General features: G+C 57.8%; 1 protein-coding gene across 9 annotated transcripts in view; it reads left to right on the top strand.

Annotated features, from left to right (window-relative positions):
* The window catches only part of SCUBE3 (signal peptide, CUB domain and EGF like domain containing 3), a 55073-nt gene that overhangs the window by 7230 nt on the left and 28955 nt on the right, over positions 1 to 18888 (top strand). For 4 of the 9 annotated variants that reach the window (XM_083812365.1, XM_083812364.1, XM_083812362.1 and 1 more), the window contains exons 2-5: positions 3987 to 4137; positions 4361 to 4513; positions 5327 to 5468; positions 6076 to 10893. In XM_083812365.1, the coding sequence (XP_083668491.1) occupies positions 10809 to 10893 (85 nt within the window). In that variant the 5' untranslated portion in view covers positions 3987 to 4137; positions 4361 to 4513; positions 5327 to 5468; positions 6076 to 10808. Of the gene's footprint in view, positions 1 to 3986; positions 4138 to 4360; positions 4514 to 5326; positions 5469 to 5827; positions 10894 to 16339; positions 18450 to 18888 lie in introns of those variants that run through there. The other 5 variants (XM_083812361.1, XM_083812359.1, XM_083812358.1 and 2 more) reach the window with 5 other exon arrangements.

Raw genomic sequence — 18888 nt, 5'->3', positions numbered from 1 at the left:
CTCCATTTCGGAGCAGGGCCCAGATCTCCCAGCCTATAAATCCTGGTCCCAGAGGAGGCAGTTGTGTATTTAATTGTATGTGCATTTGCCCTGCATTCATTTCCCTTCCCCAGTGACTGGTGACATGGAGAACTGTAATAGCTGAATGCATTTTTAATGCCTTTCCTGCAGATTTCTGCAAGGGAATCCAGTTCCTGGGCGGCTTTAACTTGCCGCAAAGGCAGAGGACCTTGGGAGCATTGGTAATAAGTGGGGTAGGTTTTTTTAATCTACCGTTTTAATGAGCTCCATCCATCTCTCTGATTAGATTAATCTCATTTGTTTCATCCAAGCCGTTTAGGAGGAATTCCGACGGGGAAAATGGGGATTTTTGAGTCTTTCAGGGTGAGTGCTTGAGTGTCGGGCAGCAACCTCCACGGGGATATTTCCAATTTGCCCTTTTATAGCCCCGGAGACTTGTAACCCCGACGTTCACATCGGAAAGCACCCGTCCGCGCTGCGAACTTGCCCGTGTCAGCGGCACGACGATGACGATGAACCCAGGCACCGCTCCCTTGCCCTGATTCAAGCAACTCCTCCAGGAGGGCAAAGCCAGCCTGGCTTGCCAAAAAAGCACCCATATGGCAGGAGCAGGGGGAGCAGCAGCGCTCTGGCTGCCCCTGCACGTCCCAGGGGCTGCGAAATCTCCATGTGGGAGCATCCCCACCGGCGGCACGGCTTCGCTGGGCGCAGCGAGGCGGCAGCGGGAGGGAAGGGCCCGCTTGTTCAAACAGAAATGCCTTCGGCGGCGGCTGCAGCCAATGGAAGGGGAAATGGTTTTTTTTTGTTGTTTTGTTTAAAAGATGGCGTTGTTTTTTCAAGTCTGACGAACGTGAAAGTCCCCATTTAAAGGAGGCGAACCTGCAGTGAAGTCGGTCACTGTTTACACGCCCACGCGCCGACTGGGGCGGCCGAAAGCAAACTTCCTGGTGTATCCTGATCCAAATCACCTGGGAGCGGAGCTCAGCGAGCGCAGCGCCGAGCTGTGAGCGCCGCGAGCAGGGCTGCGGCTCCGCTTACAGAAAAGCAAACCCCGTCCGAACGGGGGGCGTGAAGCCCAGCTGGCATTTCGGCCCCGGCTCCCAGAAAATGGGGGAATTTGGAGCCTGCGTGCTGCAGCTTTGGCTCTGCCAGAAATCCTCCTTCCAAGAGGAGAACGAGCAGGGCGGAGGGCAGAGAGCCTGAGCAGGTGTTTTTGGAGGGTGTGGAGAGGGGAGCTGGGGAAGAGGGGAGTTTTCCTCTGCCCCACAAGCCAAGAAAGCTATTTTTGCAGGAGCTCCCCGTGCACCAGACAAGGTCAGGATTGTTTCCGTGCTGGATGCTGGTGCAAACATGCGGCCGGGCGGTTGGATCCCGAGCAGCTTGTAGTTCCCCGGCAAGCAGATGAAGTGTTAGCGCCCGTCTTGTCCGGGTGAGGGGATGGAAACGCTGGGCTGCACGGTTCTGGTCTCGGTGTCGGGGCTGCCGTAGCCACTGGTGGCAATTTGGGAGCCGGCTGCGTCGGCGAGTCTCCTCCTCTGTTTCGGCGTGGACGTGCCCATGGTGTGCTACGTGTTTCCCCGGTGACTACAGCAGCTATTAATTCCCTCCTCCTAACCCAGAGCGTGACCGTCTCCACGAGACATCCCATCCACCCGGGCTGGCCGTGACCACCTTGGGCACGGCGCACGTGGCCGGGCCGTGGCATTTGGCCACCTTCAGCAAACCATCGCCTGCCCAGCCCGGCCTCTTGTGGCCAGCGGCTGATCTCAGCGCGTGGCCAGCCGGTCCTGTCACCGCGTGCCCAGGGGACGGCTCGGCGCTGGGTAAACCGAGGCTCGCAGGGGTTTGGCTCGTGGTCACGTCCTCAGCCTGGGACGGTGCCGAGGAGCCGCTCTCTGCGCTCTCTTGCCCCGTTGGATGCTCCCGGACAAGGTTTTGGGCTCTTTTGGCAAAGCACCGGTGCTGCTGGCTCGGTGCCCTTGGGAAATCTTTGTATTTGCTGACTTGACTCCATTCTTGCTCGTGGAGAGCTCAGCTCCGGTGGTGCCGCGGCGTGGGGAGGCCCAAACCACACACAGCGCTCGGGCAGGGATTCCAATCCCCCCCCCCTCCCACCCCCTCAAAAAAAAAGTTCAAAGGTGTTTCGGCTTAATGCGGTTTATCTAAATTGCTTCATGTTAGTTAATCTGGATTAACGCAAATGCTCTCGGAATGGTTGGCTGGGGAAAGGCTTGCTAAGCCATCCCGACACGGAAAGACTTCTCCAAAAGTGAAAAGTTTGAGCTGGGGAAAAAACAACAAAACAAAAAAAGGGCAAGGTCCCATTTTGCGTTGAGTGCGTGCGAGCCCTGCGGACCGAGCACGGCTGTTCCCAAATCTGGGGGCTGCCTTCGAGGGTCGTCTTTGGGCACCCCCACAGCTGGGGAGCTGAGGAGCTCCCCCCGGTCTCTCCGGGGCTGTGTGAACCCCTCTTTGGGCTGGCGTGCAGCAGTCGGCCCGATTACTGAGAGAGCTTCAAGGTAAATGGGAGGTCAAGCCCAGATTTGGACCTAGTGGTGGGCGCGAGCGTGACCGAGGGCGCCATGTGATGGGGACGGCGTCCTGGGGATTGATCTCCGCGTCCTCCCCTTTCCTGGGAGCTGGGATTAGGGGAGATTTTACAGCTGAGCGGCCAGCGTCGCCTTAGGATTCATTTTGCAAAAGCTCAGCGCTGACAGCCTCTCCTCGGGAAGGACTTTTTGGGTATTTGTGGCCATTTGGGCCCATCAGCGGGACCGTTCATGGATCACCCCTGTGCGTCTGTAGGAACTTCCCACCCTGAGAACAAGCAGAGAAACACCCTGCGGGGAAACCGGGGCTCAGGGCAGGGAATTGCAGAGCTTCAGAGAGGATCGTCTCCTGTCTGTGCGTTCCCCTGGGATTCGTGCGCGCCTTTTTGCCTTGCAGGAGGCTTCTCGTGCACCCTCGAGCGAGCCCTCGCACCTCGGAGCTGGCTTCCTCCCGTGCAAGGGGGGCGAGCAACCCTTCCTGCGGCCGCCCGTGCGCGGACCGAGGGGTGCTCGGGTGCTGCGGGGAGGGCAGGGGAGCGACAGATCGGCGCCGGGAAGGATCCGGCCCCAGCTCCAGGCAGCCACAGGCTGCGGCGGGCGAAGCTCGGCGCTCTCGGCGGAGCTGGGATGGAAGTTGTAAGCGAGACCTGGGCGCTGCCCAAAACCTGGGGACTCCCTCCTCCCCCGGCCCCAGTGCAAACAGCAGATTAACAATTTATTTGACGTGTTGCGGCTGGTTAGTTTCTTCGCCCGCTCCCCTGATCAGAGGGAATAAACGTTGCAGTGTGCAATAATGTTCATTTCAGGTGAGGGTAAATATAGAAAGGAAAACCTGCTGAGAGCGAGCCATTTATTTCTGCGTTTGGAAGCCTCTGCTCATAAACAGTCAGTCATAGCCATTTGGAAAATCCCAGCGTGGTTTTCTTGGCCATCCGAGAAGAACGTTTACTTTCCTGTAGGTTAAGAAGTTAGTTTTAAATTAAAAAAATAATAATGGCATCTCACTTCCAGCTGCCCTCGGGTGTTTAGGGCTTGTTGACACACTAAGGCCGCTCTGTTCTCCGGCAAGGCTGCCCTGGTGCGGGATCACAGAGGGGATCCTGCAGGGCTTTCCCGGCTGCCGGTGCTGGGGAAACTTGTTCTTTGATTTCCTCTTGTCCCCCAGCTTTGGGGGGCTCAGGGGGGATTTCGAATGGGGATTTGCTCAGAAATCTCAGCCGTGCGCGGGGCTGGAGGGTGATGGATAGGGGTTTTGGTGGAAACACCCAGCTTTTGGGGTTGTAAGCGCCGCTAAGGCTGCGGAGAGCTGCTTGGGGTGATCCCAAGAGCCCCGGGGCTGGGGGGCCGTGTCCGCAGGGAGGCAGCGGGGCTGGGGCAGGGGGACGAACCCGCCGTGCTGTGCTCACGCCGCACCAGGAAAACCTCCGAGGGTTTTCGGGACAGCGTGCCAAAGACAACAGGACAGCTCGAGCTGCAGGAGCATCCCTCAGCCGTGCCCCGGTGCCCAGACGCTGCAGCGTAGGAGAAACCCCAAAAACCCAGCTTTGTAGGACCTCAGCTAAGAAAGGTGAGGACTCCCCGACCCGGCACACGGGCTCTGCTCTCCTCCTTTATCCCGACAGCAGCTCCGAGGAGCGGAGCGGGACGCGGCCAAGCGGCCGCCTTGGCTTGGCACGCTGCTGGCACCGGGGGCCGGGAGCCAAGGCGCTGCAGCGGGCTCGGAGCGGCCGCCGGCTCCCGGCTCTGACGTCCTGTGCAGTCAGGAAGGGTCTCTCCGTGTTTTCCGACAGGCTTGGGATTTGGCTCGGGTTTGCCTCGGGTTTCCGAAGGCCAAGAGGCAGTTAAGTCTCTTGGAAGAATGAATTAATTAGCGAATGCCTTTGGTCAGGTCAGCGCCCTCCAGGAGCGCTCCTCAGCCTTGAAAGCGACGCCTCAGCACCCAGGTAAGCCGCCCTGAGAGGCTCGTGTTACCGGGGGTATTTTAAGAGCTATACGTACATCGGCGCGGAGGAACCCTGCTTTAAAAAAAAAAAAAGGAAAAAAAGAAGGAAAAAAAAAAGCCTCCCCCAAAACGCGCCGTTGACTCTAATGGTGGCATTTGTGTAAGCAACAAAATATTGACGCAGTTGGCTCAGGGGCTGGCTGGGGCTTCTGGAAATAAACTAATGCCTTGTTAAATTGTATATGGAAATGCAAGTGGGAAAATGACTGACATCTTACACAACTCGGGCACATAAAATCGCTGCTTTACTACAGTGTGAAAAAACTCAGGAATTAATAGGTCTCCTTCTGCTCGGGGGCGTTGGATTTATCCCCGAGTAAGATCCATAAACTATTTTAAGGAGAGAAGTGCTACTTTTAAACGCACGCGTCTGGGTCCTGGAGTTAAAGTGGTGTCAGCGGTGCCGAGTTAACCCCTTGCCTTCTCGCCGGCCCCCGGGGTAACGCTCGGAGGAGCCGCGAGCCCCGTTCTTGGCAGATAGCGCTCTGGGTGGGTATATAGATATATCAACACCTGATAAACGCTAATAGCTTATTTTTGGGGGTGTTAAGCACGATGTGTTCTAACGACTTGCATCCGAAATGCATTTCAGGCCTCCCTTCAGCAGAACCTGAACCCCGAGCTTGATTTTTCCGTGCGTGGGACCTAAAAATGCCTTTAAAAGCAAACACCTGCTCTGCAGCAGCGCCTGGGCTGAGCCCGCAGCAGACACGCAGAGTTCTGCCTTCAGTAGCTGAGAGATGTATTGCTTCAGTATCTTCTAGGGGAAAGACGATTAACAGAGCTTCAAAGAGCGACGGATCGCTTTCCTTGCTGCCCGAAGCCCCTTCCTTCTCCACCCACATCCTGACGAGCTGCCAGTTGGTGTACACATGCCGATGGAAAAGCAGGACAAGGTAAAAGCTGCGGGGAGCTGCCGGCAGCGCGGGGCGCGAGCCACCAGCAGCAGCCGCTCGGGTGTAATTACACCCCCCCGCGCGCCGTCGTGCGATTTCCCAGTAATTATTCTGGAAGAAAAGCCTGCCTATTTCTGTAAGGGCTTATGTCACTTAGAAAGCTGTTATAAATTCAAGCTGGAAAAAAAGGGACCCTTATTCTGGGCTAAGTGTGGTTAGTGGTTAGCTGGGAGCGGGGCTATTCCTGGCGCTGCCAGCGACCTTCCCGGTGACGCCGGCTAAGTCACCTCACCTCCGCCTGTGGCAGCTTCTCCCGCTGCAAAGTGGGAATTACAAACACGGGCTTTCTCCGCCCGCAGGTTTGGGAAGCCCTGCGACGCTGGAAAAAAGGTGTCACGGCGTGGCAGGCGGTCATTTAGCGGGACCCGGCGCTTTTCGCCCCCCCCTTGGAGGCATCTCCATCAAATTGCAGGTTGAGGACAGGAGAGATGTGCCCGGGAGCTCGCGATGGGGATGGGCTGAGCCTTTCGAGCCCGGGCCGTTGCCTTATTACTGGGAATGCAGTGTTTTCCTCTCTGTTTTTAAAAATAGCCCATTCTGTTCCCAGTTTGGGACCGCACCCCTCGCCGGGGCATCGAAACGTCTCGGCTGCTGCTTCCTCGAGCCAAGTCGTGGCAGCGCGGAGTGCCGGGTGCGCGACCAGCGTTATTCAGCGCCCGGCCCCCAGGATGGGTCCTGCCAGGGGCCTGTGCTCCTCGTGGACGGGGGGAGAAGGCAGATCTCCCGGTTCTCAGCACGGTGCCTTAACCCCTTGGCCTCTTCTTCTTCCTCCAGTGCCCCTGCCCGATGCCAGAGCTGGTTCTGCAAGCCCCGAGATCCGTAGTGGGAGTTTTGTGCCCGCTGCTTCGCAGCAGCTTTTTGCACAGCCTCAGAAATCCCTTTTGGCCCCATCGCTGTGCAAATGCACCCAGGCAGTGCTGAAGACAGGGCTCGTTTATAGCATACGGCATTCAATTCACGCTAGAGCTGGGGAGGTCTGGTTTTAAAGACTTTTTTCGTTCGCACTGATAGCACGGGACCGCTCGTGGCCGGACTTTGCTTTGGAGAAGCCGGCGCTGCCCGCGCAGCGCGGGCACCACCGTGGGGATGCAGGGAGGCGAGGGGAGCATCGGCCCCGGCGCCTTCCCACAGCCTCCATCCCTGCTCGGGCTCTGCAGCGGGGCTCAGCCCTGCTCCGAAACGGGCTCGAGCCAACGAGACGGAGGAGAACAAGATTTTTACAGCCCATTAGTGCTCCCCAGAGCCATCCAGCCCCTCTTGAGCTAAAAGCGGTGAAAGCCACAGGAACATTGAGGCCGGTCTGCAGAAGATGCCAGCCTGCCCCCCCCCCCAGTTTCGTGTCCCTTCGTCGGGGCTCTGCCGGAGCCAGTGACCCCCCCGGCAGCCCCGGGGTGCTGGAAGTCCCCCTGGGAGTGCCACGATGAGCTGGCGAGCACCGGTCCCGTCCCCGGTCCCCAAGCTCCCTGTCAAGATGTGCATGGGAGGGTTCCAAGTGCAAATGTGTGTTTGCTAATGGGAAATGAATTGCCTCTTGCCCCGAAGGCTTGCAGCTTGAGGAAAACAACGCAGGGTCTAAGAATGACCTCATATTGCCTCCCAGGGAATGTTTTGCCAGATGAAGGGGGGAGAGGCAGCATCAAGACAGCACAATGTATGTATCTCTCTCCCTGTGTAAACATCCCTGTAGCTGCAGAAACCTCTTAAAACCCAGAATGAGAGGAGAACAGCTGCTTTGATCTGTGGATGTGGTTGTTATTTTCTAAGTGCGGATCCTTTCTTTTTTTAATTTTGCCTCAAATTAAAAAAATGCCTGTTGTGATCTTTTGCTTTTATTTCTTGGCTGGAGACCCGAGCAGGGTGCAGTAAATTTTCATTACTCCCCATGTAACCGTTTCAGCATGGTCGACAATTCCTCGCCGGCTCTTGAGCGCCGCAGCACAATGGGCCGAATCTGCTGGCCCTACGTGAAGCCGGAGCAAATGGGTTTTGCCCAGAAGTGCTCCACGGGGAGTGGAGGCAGCGGGGAGGAGAGTGCTGCCACCTCCTCCCCTTCCCGGCACACACACGCACACACACACGTGTGCACACGCACGGGCACACGGCGGCCGGGCTCCCTGTCCCCGTTGCCTTTGAAGGGTTTCGGAGAGGGGCTCCCGGGGCCGGATCCTGGCTGGCCTCAGGAGCTGGTGAGGAGCAACCGGGGCCGAAGCACCGGGCTGTCTTTCGGGCGATTTAAGTGTGATTCATGGCCCTCCCTCCAGCCTCCCTGTGTGATCCGGGGAAGCTCCGTCCGCCTGATTTTCCCCATCTGCGCCGGGAAGGGGACGGCCCCTCCGTGCCGAGGGGCACTGCGGCGTGCACGGACCCGTGATGGTGCAGGATCCGTGCTGGGACCTCCACCTTCTGCTCTTCCATCCCCGGGAACCGGGTGGCACAGTTTGGGGAAGAAAGCCGGCTTTTTAGGGAGTTTCTTGACATCAGCAGCCCACCCCAACCGTGGTGCTCTGCAGCCGTTCCGCGTTGGATGAGCCCGGCGTGGGGCGTGAGCGGTGCTACCAGCAGCTAAGGACGTGCCGTAAGAAGCAAGATCCACCCCCAGTGCACCATACTGGTTTAACTGGGAGCTCTCGGCCGGTCCCAGCCCCAACAGGAGCGAGGAGCTTGCTTTTCCCCCCGTGCTGTCACGTGGCCGCCCGGTGTTTTGGCGTTTTGATTACATACGGCACTGTGTATTTAGGGCTGGTTTATGGGTGTTTATACTAATGCGTAAACCTGTAATTTAGAAGCTCGGTTATAAATCAACATAGCTGAAGGTCTTGTCCCTCGTGCCTTGAGATCGGTCGCCAGATTTAGAAGACAGGTTAGAAAAAAAAAAAAAGAAAAAGGAGGGTTTAGTTTTCCTCTGGTTACGATGATAACAGATGGCGGGGTGGGATGCGAACGCGGCCGGCCCCAAGGTGCGGCGGGGCGAGGGGATGCGGGGTTTCCATTTTGGCTCGGTCCCATGCCAGCAAGCCGCAGGAGATGTGTGCGCGGCAGGGCCGAGCCTGGGGAGAGCAGCAGGGCCACGGCTTTCGGCAGATCCCTCGGGGGGGGTCACGGCAACCTCGGCTTGCAGGGCCGTCGGTTGGGACCGCGGAGAGCCCCTTCCCACGGAGGCACGGCCTCAGTCCCAAAGAGCCCGCAGCACAGACTGCCGAGGGGACCTTGCTACGGGTTTGGGACATCCGAGCAGAAGCGCAGAGCAAAACCACGCGGTGCAAAGCAGCTCAGAGGCTGCAAGGGCTGGGCTGGGGCTGGCCGGAGAGCCGGGAGCCCCTTCCAGCAGCCCCGCAGGACGGCATGTTCCTGCTGGTGCGTCGCGCTCCTCTCCCGATGCATTCGGATTTCTATGTATAACACTTTTTTTTTTTTTTTTTACAGCTTTAATAATAATTTCTGCATCCCTGCGCCTTCCCAGGCTGCCCCGAAGCCTCGTGGGGCCAGGGGAGGGTTTGGCATTGCTGGGTTGACACAATGCAGTGAGTCGTTGGGACGGGTCACGTAGGTGCCCGTGCTGCTCTGCTGCATTTCTCGTCCACCTCTGGGCGTCTGTCCTCCGGCCGGCGGTGGGCTCCTTGCTCCTCTGGAAGGGGTCGGCTCCGGTGTGGGTTTAGGGCTCCGATCCTTTGCCTGGGGGCCCTGCTGGTGGCAGAACCTGGGGAACCCACGGCAGCCATCCCAGGGTTAGGCATTTTTGTAGGGCGAGCACAGACCCAGGGATTCCTCAGCATGTTCCCGTCCGGCTGAGGACGCCCCCTCACCTTTCCACAGCAGCGGGTGCCTGGGCTTAGCTGGGCGTTTTCCGTAGCCCCCCCAGACCCCTTGAGTTTACCTTCGGGGGGCTGTCAGGACAAAGGGGGACAGGCGAGGCTGCCGGGGCAGCACAATGGGCTGGGACGACCCCAGGAGCTCCCCGGACAGGTGGGATGCCCGCACGCCTTCCTGCCGCCCCGCTGCCTGCCCCGGCTCCCTGCTGCAGCCTCCTCGCCGCGGGGATTTGGGATTCGGGGTGTGGAAGCACCCCAAAAGAGAAGAGAGGCGCTGCCAGCAGGTCCCAGCGAGGCGATGCGGGCACAGGGGGGGCCCTGGGATGCTGGGTGTGGGGACCAGGCAGTGAGAGGCTCCCACAAACAACTGAAAAAAAAAAAAACCTGAATATTTCAGAAAGGTGTTTTCTCTCTTATTTTTGCTCCCCTCCCCTCATTCCCAGTCCTCCCCACCTCTCCCAGAGCTGCCCTTCAATCCCGCTCCCCAGCGGCCGAGCCGCTCCCGCAGCCGCCGAGCCCCGCGTCGCAGCATCCCCAAACTCCTTGTATTTTTTTTTTGTTTGCTAGTTTTTATTTATTTTCCCTTCTTCTTTATTTTTTTTTCCCCTTCCGTTTTCATTTCTCCTTCCCCTTTCCTTTCCCTCCCACTCCCTTTTCTCACGGCAGACCCCTTTACCCCCCCCCCCCCCTTCCCTGCTCGCCGCCACCGCCAACCCCGAGCCCTTGCGGGGCCGAGGGGCTGCGAGGCGCGGGGTGGCTCGGGGGGTCGCGGGGGGCTTTGCATTGATGCATTGATCGCCCATGGTCTGCGCCTGACCTCCCTGCTCCCAGGGAAGCAGTCTCCATGGCTACTGGCCCTGCTCCTCCAGAGCAGACTGTAAATTCCTGCAGGCAGAGCCCAGCCTGGGGGTGCGAGGGGGGGAGCCGGGAAGGAGCAGCCAAAGCCAAATAGAAAGAAAGAAAGGCAGGGAGAAAAAGGGCGTTGCTTGGATGGGGCTCTCCTTTCCACTCCCCTTTCTCAGGTCCCCAGCACCAGTGCAAGGCGCCTGCTGCTCCCCCCCCTTCATCGCTGCTGCTGCTGCTGCTGCTGCTGCTGCTCTCTTGCAGAACTGGAACCGGCTGGGATTATTTAGGGAAGGAAAAGAAGGGAAGAAGAAGAAGAAGAAGAAAAAGAAGGAGAAGGGATCAGAGCAGCCGCCAGAGAGAGGGCGATAGAGTCCACTTTCCTCCAACTGCCCTGGGTCTCCTTCCCTCGCTCCCTCCTCTTTAGCAACGCCAAGAGCCCCAAAACTGAACCCAGAGCAGCTTTTCCCATCAGTTCAGTCCCCTTCCCTCCCTCTGCCCCACACACGGCAAGAAGAGAGCCCCTTCCTTCTCTTGACCCCCCTCTGCATGCTCAGCCCCTTGTTTCCTTTAAAGCACGAGAAATCCCCCTCCTTGCCCCCACTCCTGCAGGCAGACGGGGATTGCGATGGGAGCGTTGCAGATTGCTGGATTTTGCACGCTTTTCTTTCTCCTCCACCCTGGAAACACGCTGGCAAATAAAGCCGGTCAAGGTAAGAGAAAAATCTTCCCAGCTCGAGGGTTCGCTGTCGGCTCTGCGGGTAGGCAGCCGGCTCTCCTCTCTAGACCTGGGGCTTTACGCGCAGGCTGGAGAACCGAGCAGCAGCAATAACGACCGGTCGGGCTGCTTCGAAACGTTGCTTGCAGATATCCTGCCTGCCGCCTTCGGTTGGTTTTCTGTAAACTCTCGAAGGAGTTGCATTTCTTACACTTTTTTTTTTGTGTGTGTGTGTGCGTGTGGGTCTGAACTCTTTATTTCAGGGCAGGGGGTGCAGAGGCAGAGAATGAGGGTGTGCAGGCAAGTCTGCGCCCAGCACGGGGGCAGAAAGCCAAGACGTTGCTGTTCGGGGCGGTTCGGGGGTGCCGTGCCGCTCTGGGGGTCTCGCTGTCCGCGGGGTGGGATCGTTCCCATTGCCATGTGGGTGAGGAGGACGCGTTTCTGGCTGGGTTCGAGGGAAGGCACAGCGGAGCTGCTGTCTCGTGCTGGAAGGTGGGAGCTGCACGGCTGCATCCGCGCTGGTTTTACATCCGTGCGTGTTGAACCTCAAAGGCTGTGGGATCCGGGGGGGGGAGTGCTGCAGGAAACTCGGGCGAGCTGAACGCCGGCAAACCCCGCAAAAAGCCTGCTCTGTGTGCCCACCTCTGGAAAAGAGAGGTGCGTCCCGTCGTATCGTCTCAAGGCTTTGCTGTTTCCCTGCTCCTGCGCTTAGCCAGAGTTTCTCCCTCCCAGCCATACACACGTAGCTTTATGTACGGGCTATCTATACCTTAGGTTTTTCTATAGCACCTCTATATTTAGCTCGGATTTTTCTCCAGGCACACGCACAGGAGTGCGCGCGCATGCAAGCACACACAGCCCTATGTGCATGATCTTGTTGGCTGTATCAAAGGTTTTTTTTTTTTTTTTCCTAATCCACCACTATCTATACAATCTGTTGTTTGTTGGTTTTATTTTATTATTTTTTTTTCCATGGCGTTTAACTGCATGCAAGATTTATCCAAACCGGCTTTGGCTCTTGCCATTGTAGTAGCTGCATGTTTATGCAGACAGTGAGATTAAATAGAGTGTGAATGAAATATAGGAGAGCGGGATATAATTAAAGATCTGGGGCAGGCATTAGTAATAGCCACGTACCGGCACCCTGAGCCCTGTCACTGACAAAGTTAGAAGGAATTTCAAGGCTATTGTCTTATCTGGCTCAAAGTGTTTAAAACAATAGACGACTTTTCAGGAGGGCAGTCTGGACAAGCACGGGGGAGATTTTCCAGGGCAAAGGTTTGGTGAGAAGGCGTCCGGCTTCATGTAAAGCTTTACGATTTAGGCTTAGAAAGGAATGCTTAGGTTTTTATCCCCCCTCAAATTATCTTTAGTGTATGCATTGCTTTCATTTCTTATCATAATATTTATTTATTAAGGCCTTTTGGTTTCCAGTTCCATTTAAGCCTGAGCCAGAATTGCATTAAAATAGCAAAGTAAAATTCCATCGTGCAGGGACTTGACAGATCGCTCTGGGGAATGAGCGGGGTGGAGTGGGGGTGGAGAGAGGTGAGCGAAATCCTGGGCTAAGTCGCCCGCTTCGCACCCGGGGCGGCGCAGGCTCCTCCTGCTCCCCGGTCCCACCAAAGGCTCCGAGCTGAGCCGGCGGCTCCGGCCGTTGGCAGCGGCTGAGAAATCCTCGAAGCCTCTGCCGGGGCTGGGGGAGGCAGCAGGAGGAGGCTGGGGGTGAGGCTGGTGCCTGCCACGCTGCTGGGGCGCGCGGGGTGCCAAGGCAGGGCGCTGCGCTGGGGTGGACCCGGTGGATTTTTGGGCAGGGTGGCGGAGCCTGGGGATGCCAGATAAAAATGTGCTTTGCCCAGGAACCCAAGATCACCTGGTTTTCTCCATGAACTAGCAACGTTGAGCTCTTTGAAGCAAGCCGTATGCCTGGGTGAGGTGTTTCTGAGGAGCAATGGGCAATCCCCCTGCTTCCTCGGGGGGATGCCCACGGACAGGGTACGTCACCCCACTGCCCCGCCAGAGCCTTTGCCCTTTTGGGGTGCCTTTACCAGGTGATTGTCACGGGCTGGAGACAGCTCATCCCGCTCAGGACAGGTTTGTTTTGCTGTGCTAATATCGGAGTGTGAGCAGGGCTTGCTGGCTCCTTCATACCGCTGCGTTACCCCGCAAAGCTCGGTCTGTAGGGCAGGAAGGGTTTGGCACAGCCGTCGGGCCTGGATGGCATCTGCTGGAGGACCTGGTCGTCTGCTGGCTTTATCGGGTCAGTTTAGGGCTCGGAAAGCTTGCAAGGGGGGAACTGATGACGGTATAAACCCAAATAACGCAGGGCAGGCTCCTGGCAGCCCGAGCACTGCAGGCACTCGGACGCCGAGAAGTTTTCCCTGCTGCCGCCGTGCCCTCAGCTCCCCGCTTTTTGGCAGGGTGACACATCCCAGCCCTTCCTCCGTCAGCCCGTCCCACCTCCCGCAGGCAGAAGAGCAAGTCCTGGTCCCCCTGCTCCTCCGGCAGCACCCCCCGTACGCGAAGCCGCATCTCAACGTTTGCCACCTTGCCCAACCCTTCCCTGCCCGCAGCAGCCCCTTCGCTGCCAGCCCGCGCGCCCTGCACGAGGGGCTCGCTTCGCTTTCGTGGGGATGCACCTGCAGAGCCTACACCGCCAGGGCCTTTTTTTTTTTTTTTTCCTCTTTTTTTTTTTTTTTTTTCCCTCAAGGAGTATAAAATTTTCCAATTGCAGCGTGGAGATGCCGTTTTATTCCCCTCCCATCCCCGCCGAACCTCCTCCCCCTTGGCCTCCGCTTTCCTCCCTCTCCTGCATTCACAGTGTGCGACTGTTGTGCCTGTCCCCTCCGCCCCTCTGAAATATGAAATGTAAAACTGTAAACATTTCAACATGCAGCAGTTCAAAGGAGATCTTTGACTGAGGGCGTCTAACATGCCTGTACTTAGATTAAAAAGGGGAGGGGGGTGGGAAGGAGGGAAGAAGAGTTTTTTTGTAACTGCCAACGGGAGTATAAATATTCAGACACCTCGAGTCTTCCAGTGCGGAGATGTATTGCTGTCTCCAAGCAGCTCGGGATTTTTAGTTTTTTATTTTTTTTTTTCTTTTGGTTTTATATAGATTTTTCCTTTGCAGACAGTTGCACCGGAGTAATCCATTTAGGAAAAAAAAAAAAAAAAAAAAGTATGCATGAATAACCTTAACCTTCACTTTCAAAATTATAAGTCCCCCGAGAGGCGTTAGGAGAAGCCCGGGATGGCAAATAAAGTTTGCTCTGTCTCGCGCCGTCGAAGGACGCCCGGCCGCGTTTCGGTGAGGCCATCTCCAGCCGGAGATGTTGTAATTGTTGCTCCCCAAACAGAAAACAAACAAACGCATTTTTTTGAAGGCCAGGCTTGCTCAGCCCGAAAAGCCGAAGGGGCGGCAGCAGCAGCAGGAGCAATCCCCCGAGGGGTGTGAAAGCCACCTCAGCGGGTACAAAGCCCTCGGGCTGCAGGTGGCTGGCGGTGGGATGGGGAGACCTTTCCTACCCCCTTGCTGCGGCCCATATTTGTGTTTTTTCCTCTTTTTTTCGTGCCCCGCCGGCACCGCCGCCCCACAACGAGCTGCGCCCCGCGGTTACATCTCCCCCTCCCCAAACGCTTCACCAGGAGCCGGGTTCCCGTCCCGTTGACGAGCCAGCGCCGAGCACCTGAGTCGGGATTTCTGGTTCAGATGATGCATTTTTTGGCCAATTTGCCCAAACCGCCTCGCGGGGGTGCCTGCCCGCCCCGTCCCGCGGGACCGCGGCCGCTCGTGGTCTGGCGGAGCCGCTCAGCGCCCGCTCCGCCGCACGCGGCCGAACAAATGATTAATAAAGTGCACCACAGTGTCTGAGGTGGTTATTAATACCCCGGTAAAAAGAGCTACTGAAGTTATAAAGCTTTAATTTGGCCTTAAGGCCGAGTGGAAACTCCGCGCCCCTGCCAACAGCTACACACACACGGCCCTATACAGGCAGGCTGTTAATACGTGTGCCCGTATAAAAACAAAGAATAAAACTAATTTTAAAAGAAAAAGCTGAAGCCGAAGGGAGAAAAAGGGGTTTTGTTTGTTTAGGGGTTTTCAGGGCGTTCTTGCCACCTTAGCTCAGCTTCCTCCTCCAATTTACCTCGCCTTTCAGCCTATGGATAAAAGCATCTTTCATTATTATTATTTTTAATAACGAAACGAGGGAAGAGCCTCAACCCAGGCTCGTAAAGCACCCCAGCCGTGGCTGCCGTGTCCCCCGGGACCCCGGGGGCACCCGTCCCCGCTGCGAGCCCTTGGGTCCCCCGTGGGCGCCGTCCCCTCGGCGCGCTCGAAATGGCAGTGGCGTTGCGAGCGTCTGCCTCGGCCGCCTTTGAAATGGAGAATAAAGCTGCAGCTGGAGCGGAACGGGGCCCAACGGCGAGCGCTGGAAAATCCCACCCACAACGGAATAAAAAACACCGAGCCGGGCGCTGCCGCCTCCTCCCCGGGCAGCGCCCCAGCCCCGCGCTGCAAACCCCCCGGGGACCTTCGGGGCGAGCGCGCGCCATGCGCCCTCGTTAGCGTTAATTAGCCCCCAGCTTGCGGCCAGGTCCGGAGCTGGGTGCCTTTGGGTGCAGGAGAGACCTCGCGTCCCCCCCGCCGGGACTCTGCGTCTTCGTCAAACTTAAATCCTTCGCTCTGTGCAAACCCCCCACCCCCCGATTTGGGGGATTTGGGGCACGGCGCACCCGTCAGCTTGGTTCCATTTTGGGTCGAAAAAGGGCAGTTTGATTATTCGTGCTGGAAAAGGGGAGAGGGGCCACGGTGGTGGTGGGGGGGGGGTCTGCGGGGGCTGACCCCAAACCCCAGCCTGGGTTTGGGACGCTGGGTTTGGGACCAGCGGGGGTTTTGCAGGGGTGAGCAGGGACGGCAGCGCCCGCAGGTTGCTTTTTCTCGAACCTCCCGTTTAGTTGCCTTGTAAATCGTGGCCCTCGCACCTCCGCGGCCGCTGGAAGCACCTGCAGGGCTGCCGCGGGTGCTTTCGGAGGAAGAAACATCTCCGGCAGGAAAACGGGGCTGTCCCGGCAGCCGAGCTGCTGCGCCGTGGGAAAACGCTCCGTGCATTGACAAAAATTCAAAAATTTGTTGGATTTTTTTTTTTTTTTCAGAAGGCACTTTTTTTTTTTCTTCTTCACTGCATCATTTCTTAAAGATGCTTTTTCTAAGGAGCCAAAATTTTGGTGTTCCGAAGTTAGGATTCTTGCCAACACGGGGATGGCTCCTCGGGTGGCTGGGAGGGTATTTATTCACGCTTCCCACACACACACACTTTTTTATCCTTTTTTTCCCGTTCTCTAATCCCGTAACCTTTCAGAATGTCTCCAGCTTTGGAAAAATTACAGAGTGGCAAATTTATAATGTTTTCTTTTGTACTTTTGCTGCTGTGTAATCTTTCCAAAGTTAGAGAAGTTTTGAAGTTACAGAATGGAAAAAAAAAAAGATAGAAAAAAAAAATCCGTACATGTGTGAGAAGGAAAGCCACGCATTGTTTTCAGTGCCGCGCAGGCATTGTTCATTGTGTTGACTTTGAGGGCACAGAAAGAAAAGAAATATTAAAAAATAATGCTAAAAAAAAAGTGAGTTTTCTGGCAGAAGGCTGGGAAAATTTCGACTGCATGGTGTGCGATGGATGCTGCGTGTTTTGGGGGTTTTCAGAGGATGGGGACGGGGGGGTTCTGCCCGCCCGGTGCTGAGCAGGGTGGACGCACGAGCTCGGCGCAGACGGGAGGTGTGAAATGAGCTGCACACAGATCTGAGCCACTGAAGCTCAGAAAACCGACGGGTGGGATTTGATTTGATCCCATCCGGGTGGTGCCTGGATGGGATTTCCCTGCTCTAGCAGGTAAAGGAACGTTTTTGCCTTGGGCTTGAGGTGTGTGCGTGACAGCCACCAAACGCCCTGTGCCGGCTCAGACCACGCGGGTGCTGAGTCCCGAGGGCACCTTTGGGTGCAGGGAGCTGCACAACCCCAACCCCTGCCCTGGTGGGCTCCCTCGGCGCGTGGACCTGGGCGTTCACAGGTGTGAGCGGCCACGGGGCTGTGGGCTCCGGGCACGGAGCTGCGATTTATGAATTTGGGGTTGAAAACCCCTTCGATTCACCGTTGGCTTTTGGCTCCATGGGGCTCATCGCGGTGTGCCAGGCAGCGAGCGCTGGACATCCCAAACGCATCCCTCTGCTCTGGCATCCCGCAGGCACTGGGGGTCCCGGGGTGGGCACCCGGAGGGTTTTGGGGTGCCGGATGGGGCACCCAGCAACGTGCCACCGCCGTCCCTCGACGTGGCGGGGAGGCGGCCGGCGGTGACGGCCGGGCTGGGCGCCGGGAGCCGTGACTCAGGGAGCAGCGAACTTTACACTCCCACGAGCTCGTGTGGGTTTTTCCCCTCGCTGGCCGTTTGCACACGCGTTCAGTGTCGCGGGACGGTGCCTCCGCAAGGTGAGGCAGGGACACGGCGCGGCGCACGTGCGCCGGGGCAGGTTTCCCAGCAAAACGCCAGGTTCGGTTGGGGAGGCAGCGAGCTGGGAGCCCTCAGCTCCCCAGAGCTGCAACCCCAGCAGGATGGCGAGGCTCCCCGCGAGGATGGCGTTGGGTGCAGCGCGCCCACGGGGTCTTGGCCCCGTGGTGGCACCGGGGCCGGTCCCATGGGTGTCGGAGCTGGGTGCCCGTCCCTGCACCACCCTGCAGCTCCTCGGCCGCCTCCGCCGCGGTGGGTCAGCCTCCAGCCCGTGATTAATGGCCCGAGGGAGGCTGCGGTGGCCGCGGGCCATGGCTAATGTCAAATAACAAATATGAATGCGTGCTGTAAATATTTATACAATGCACAGGCACGTGCCGCCTCCCTGGTGCAAACGCAAACCTCTCCTCCCCCAGGGCGGGTGACTCACATCTCCCGGCAAAAAAACGCCGCCGCGGTGGCCAGAAAGCACTCAGGCCATCGCTCCCGCGGCCGTGGCCTCCATCCTGGCATGTTTTCAGGGCTGCTCGCCCTCCCCTGGCTTGCAAGGATGCGTCTTGTCTTCGGGGACCTCCCGGAGCGCGTCTGCTCTTTGGGTGCTGGAAAAACGGCTTTTTTAAAGGCAGCTGGGAGCTTCCCGGCCTCAGGCTCCTGTTTTGGGGGTTCCTAGGCTCTCCCAGGGGAGGTGGCCGGGGGCAGAGCCACGCGTGGTGCCCTGGGGGCACTGCCCGTGCCGAGGGGCTGCTCGTGATGCTCAGCCCCCGCTGGGGACACCCAGCTGCCTTCCGTCACCAACAGCCCCGGAGCCCCCGCCGCTGGCTGAGCAGCCAAGCCAGAAAGCAGCCAGGTGAGCAGCCTCTTGCTGCTAAACCTCCACCCCACACAGCTGAGGCTTGTTCAGGTCCTAAGTGCCATTAAAACCTCCCCTCCCTGTAATTTGTGCCGTGCACAACCTTTGGGTATCACCATCTGGGGCCGCTGCCTGCAGCGCGGTGCTCTGGATGTGTTGTCCTGCGTGCCTCGGAGCCGTGAGGTGCTGTACCCCAGGTACTTGGGTAGGGGGGTGCCCAGGGAGGCAGCAGGGTGTCGGTGAAGCAGGGGGGTTTGGCCGTGCCCCTGAGGAAGTCACGTTTTTCCCAGTTATCCCTCCTTGCTTCCCACTCCCAGGTTTATTTAGTGCGGTTCCCGTTAATTTGCGCGCATTCCTCCGCGCCTAAGAATAGAAAGCGATGACGATTATTTGGGTGGCTGGTCGGCTCAGGAAGCTGCTAATTGGAGACAGAGGCTTTCACCTCTGGCTGGGCTGGCTCCAGCCTGGACTTTGGGCGCCTGCATCTTGTTCCCTATTAGGTGCGGTCGGTGGCTCTTGGGGCGGCTTGAATGAGAGTGGGGGGCACGGGCGACGCTGTTTTGGAGCTCCCTGTCTGCAGCGAGCCCCTCACCAGTTGCATCGGGGCTGGGCGCAGCCGTAGGGAGCAAAGGAGGA

The sequence above is a fragment of the Anser anser genome (genome assembly GCF_964211835.1).
Source record: "Anser anser genome assembly, chromosome: 27".
NCBI classification, from domain to species: domain Eukaryota; kingdom Metazoa; phylum Chordata; class Aves; order Anseriformes; family Anatidae; genus Anser; species Anser anser.
This window is presented reverse-complemented; position numbering and strand designations above follow the sequence as displayed.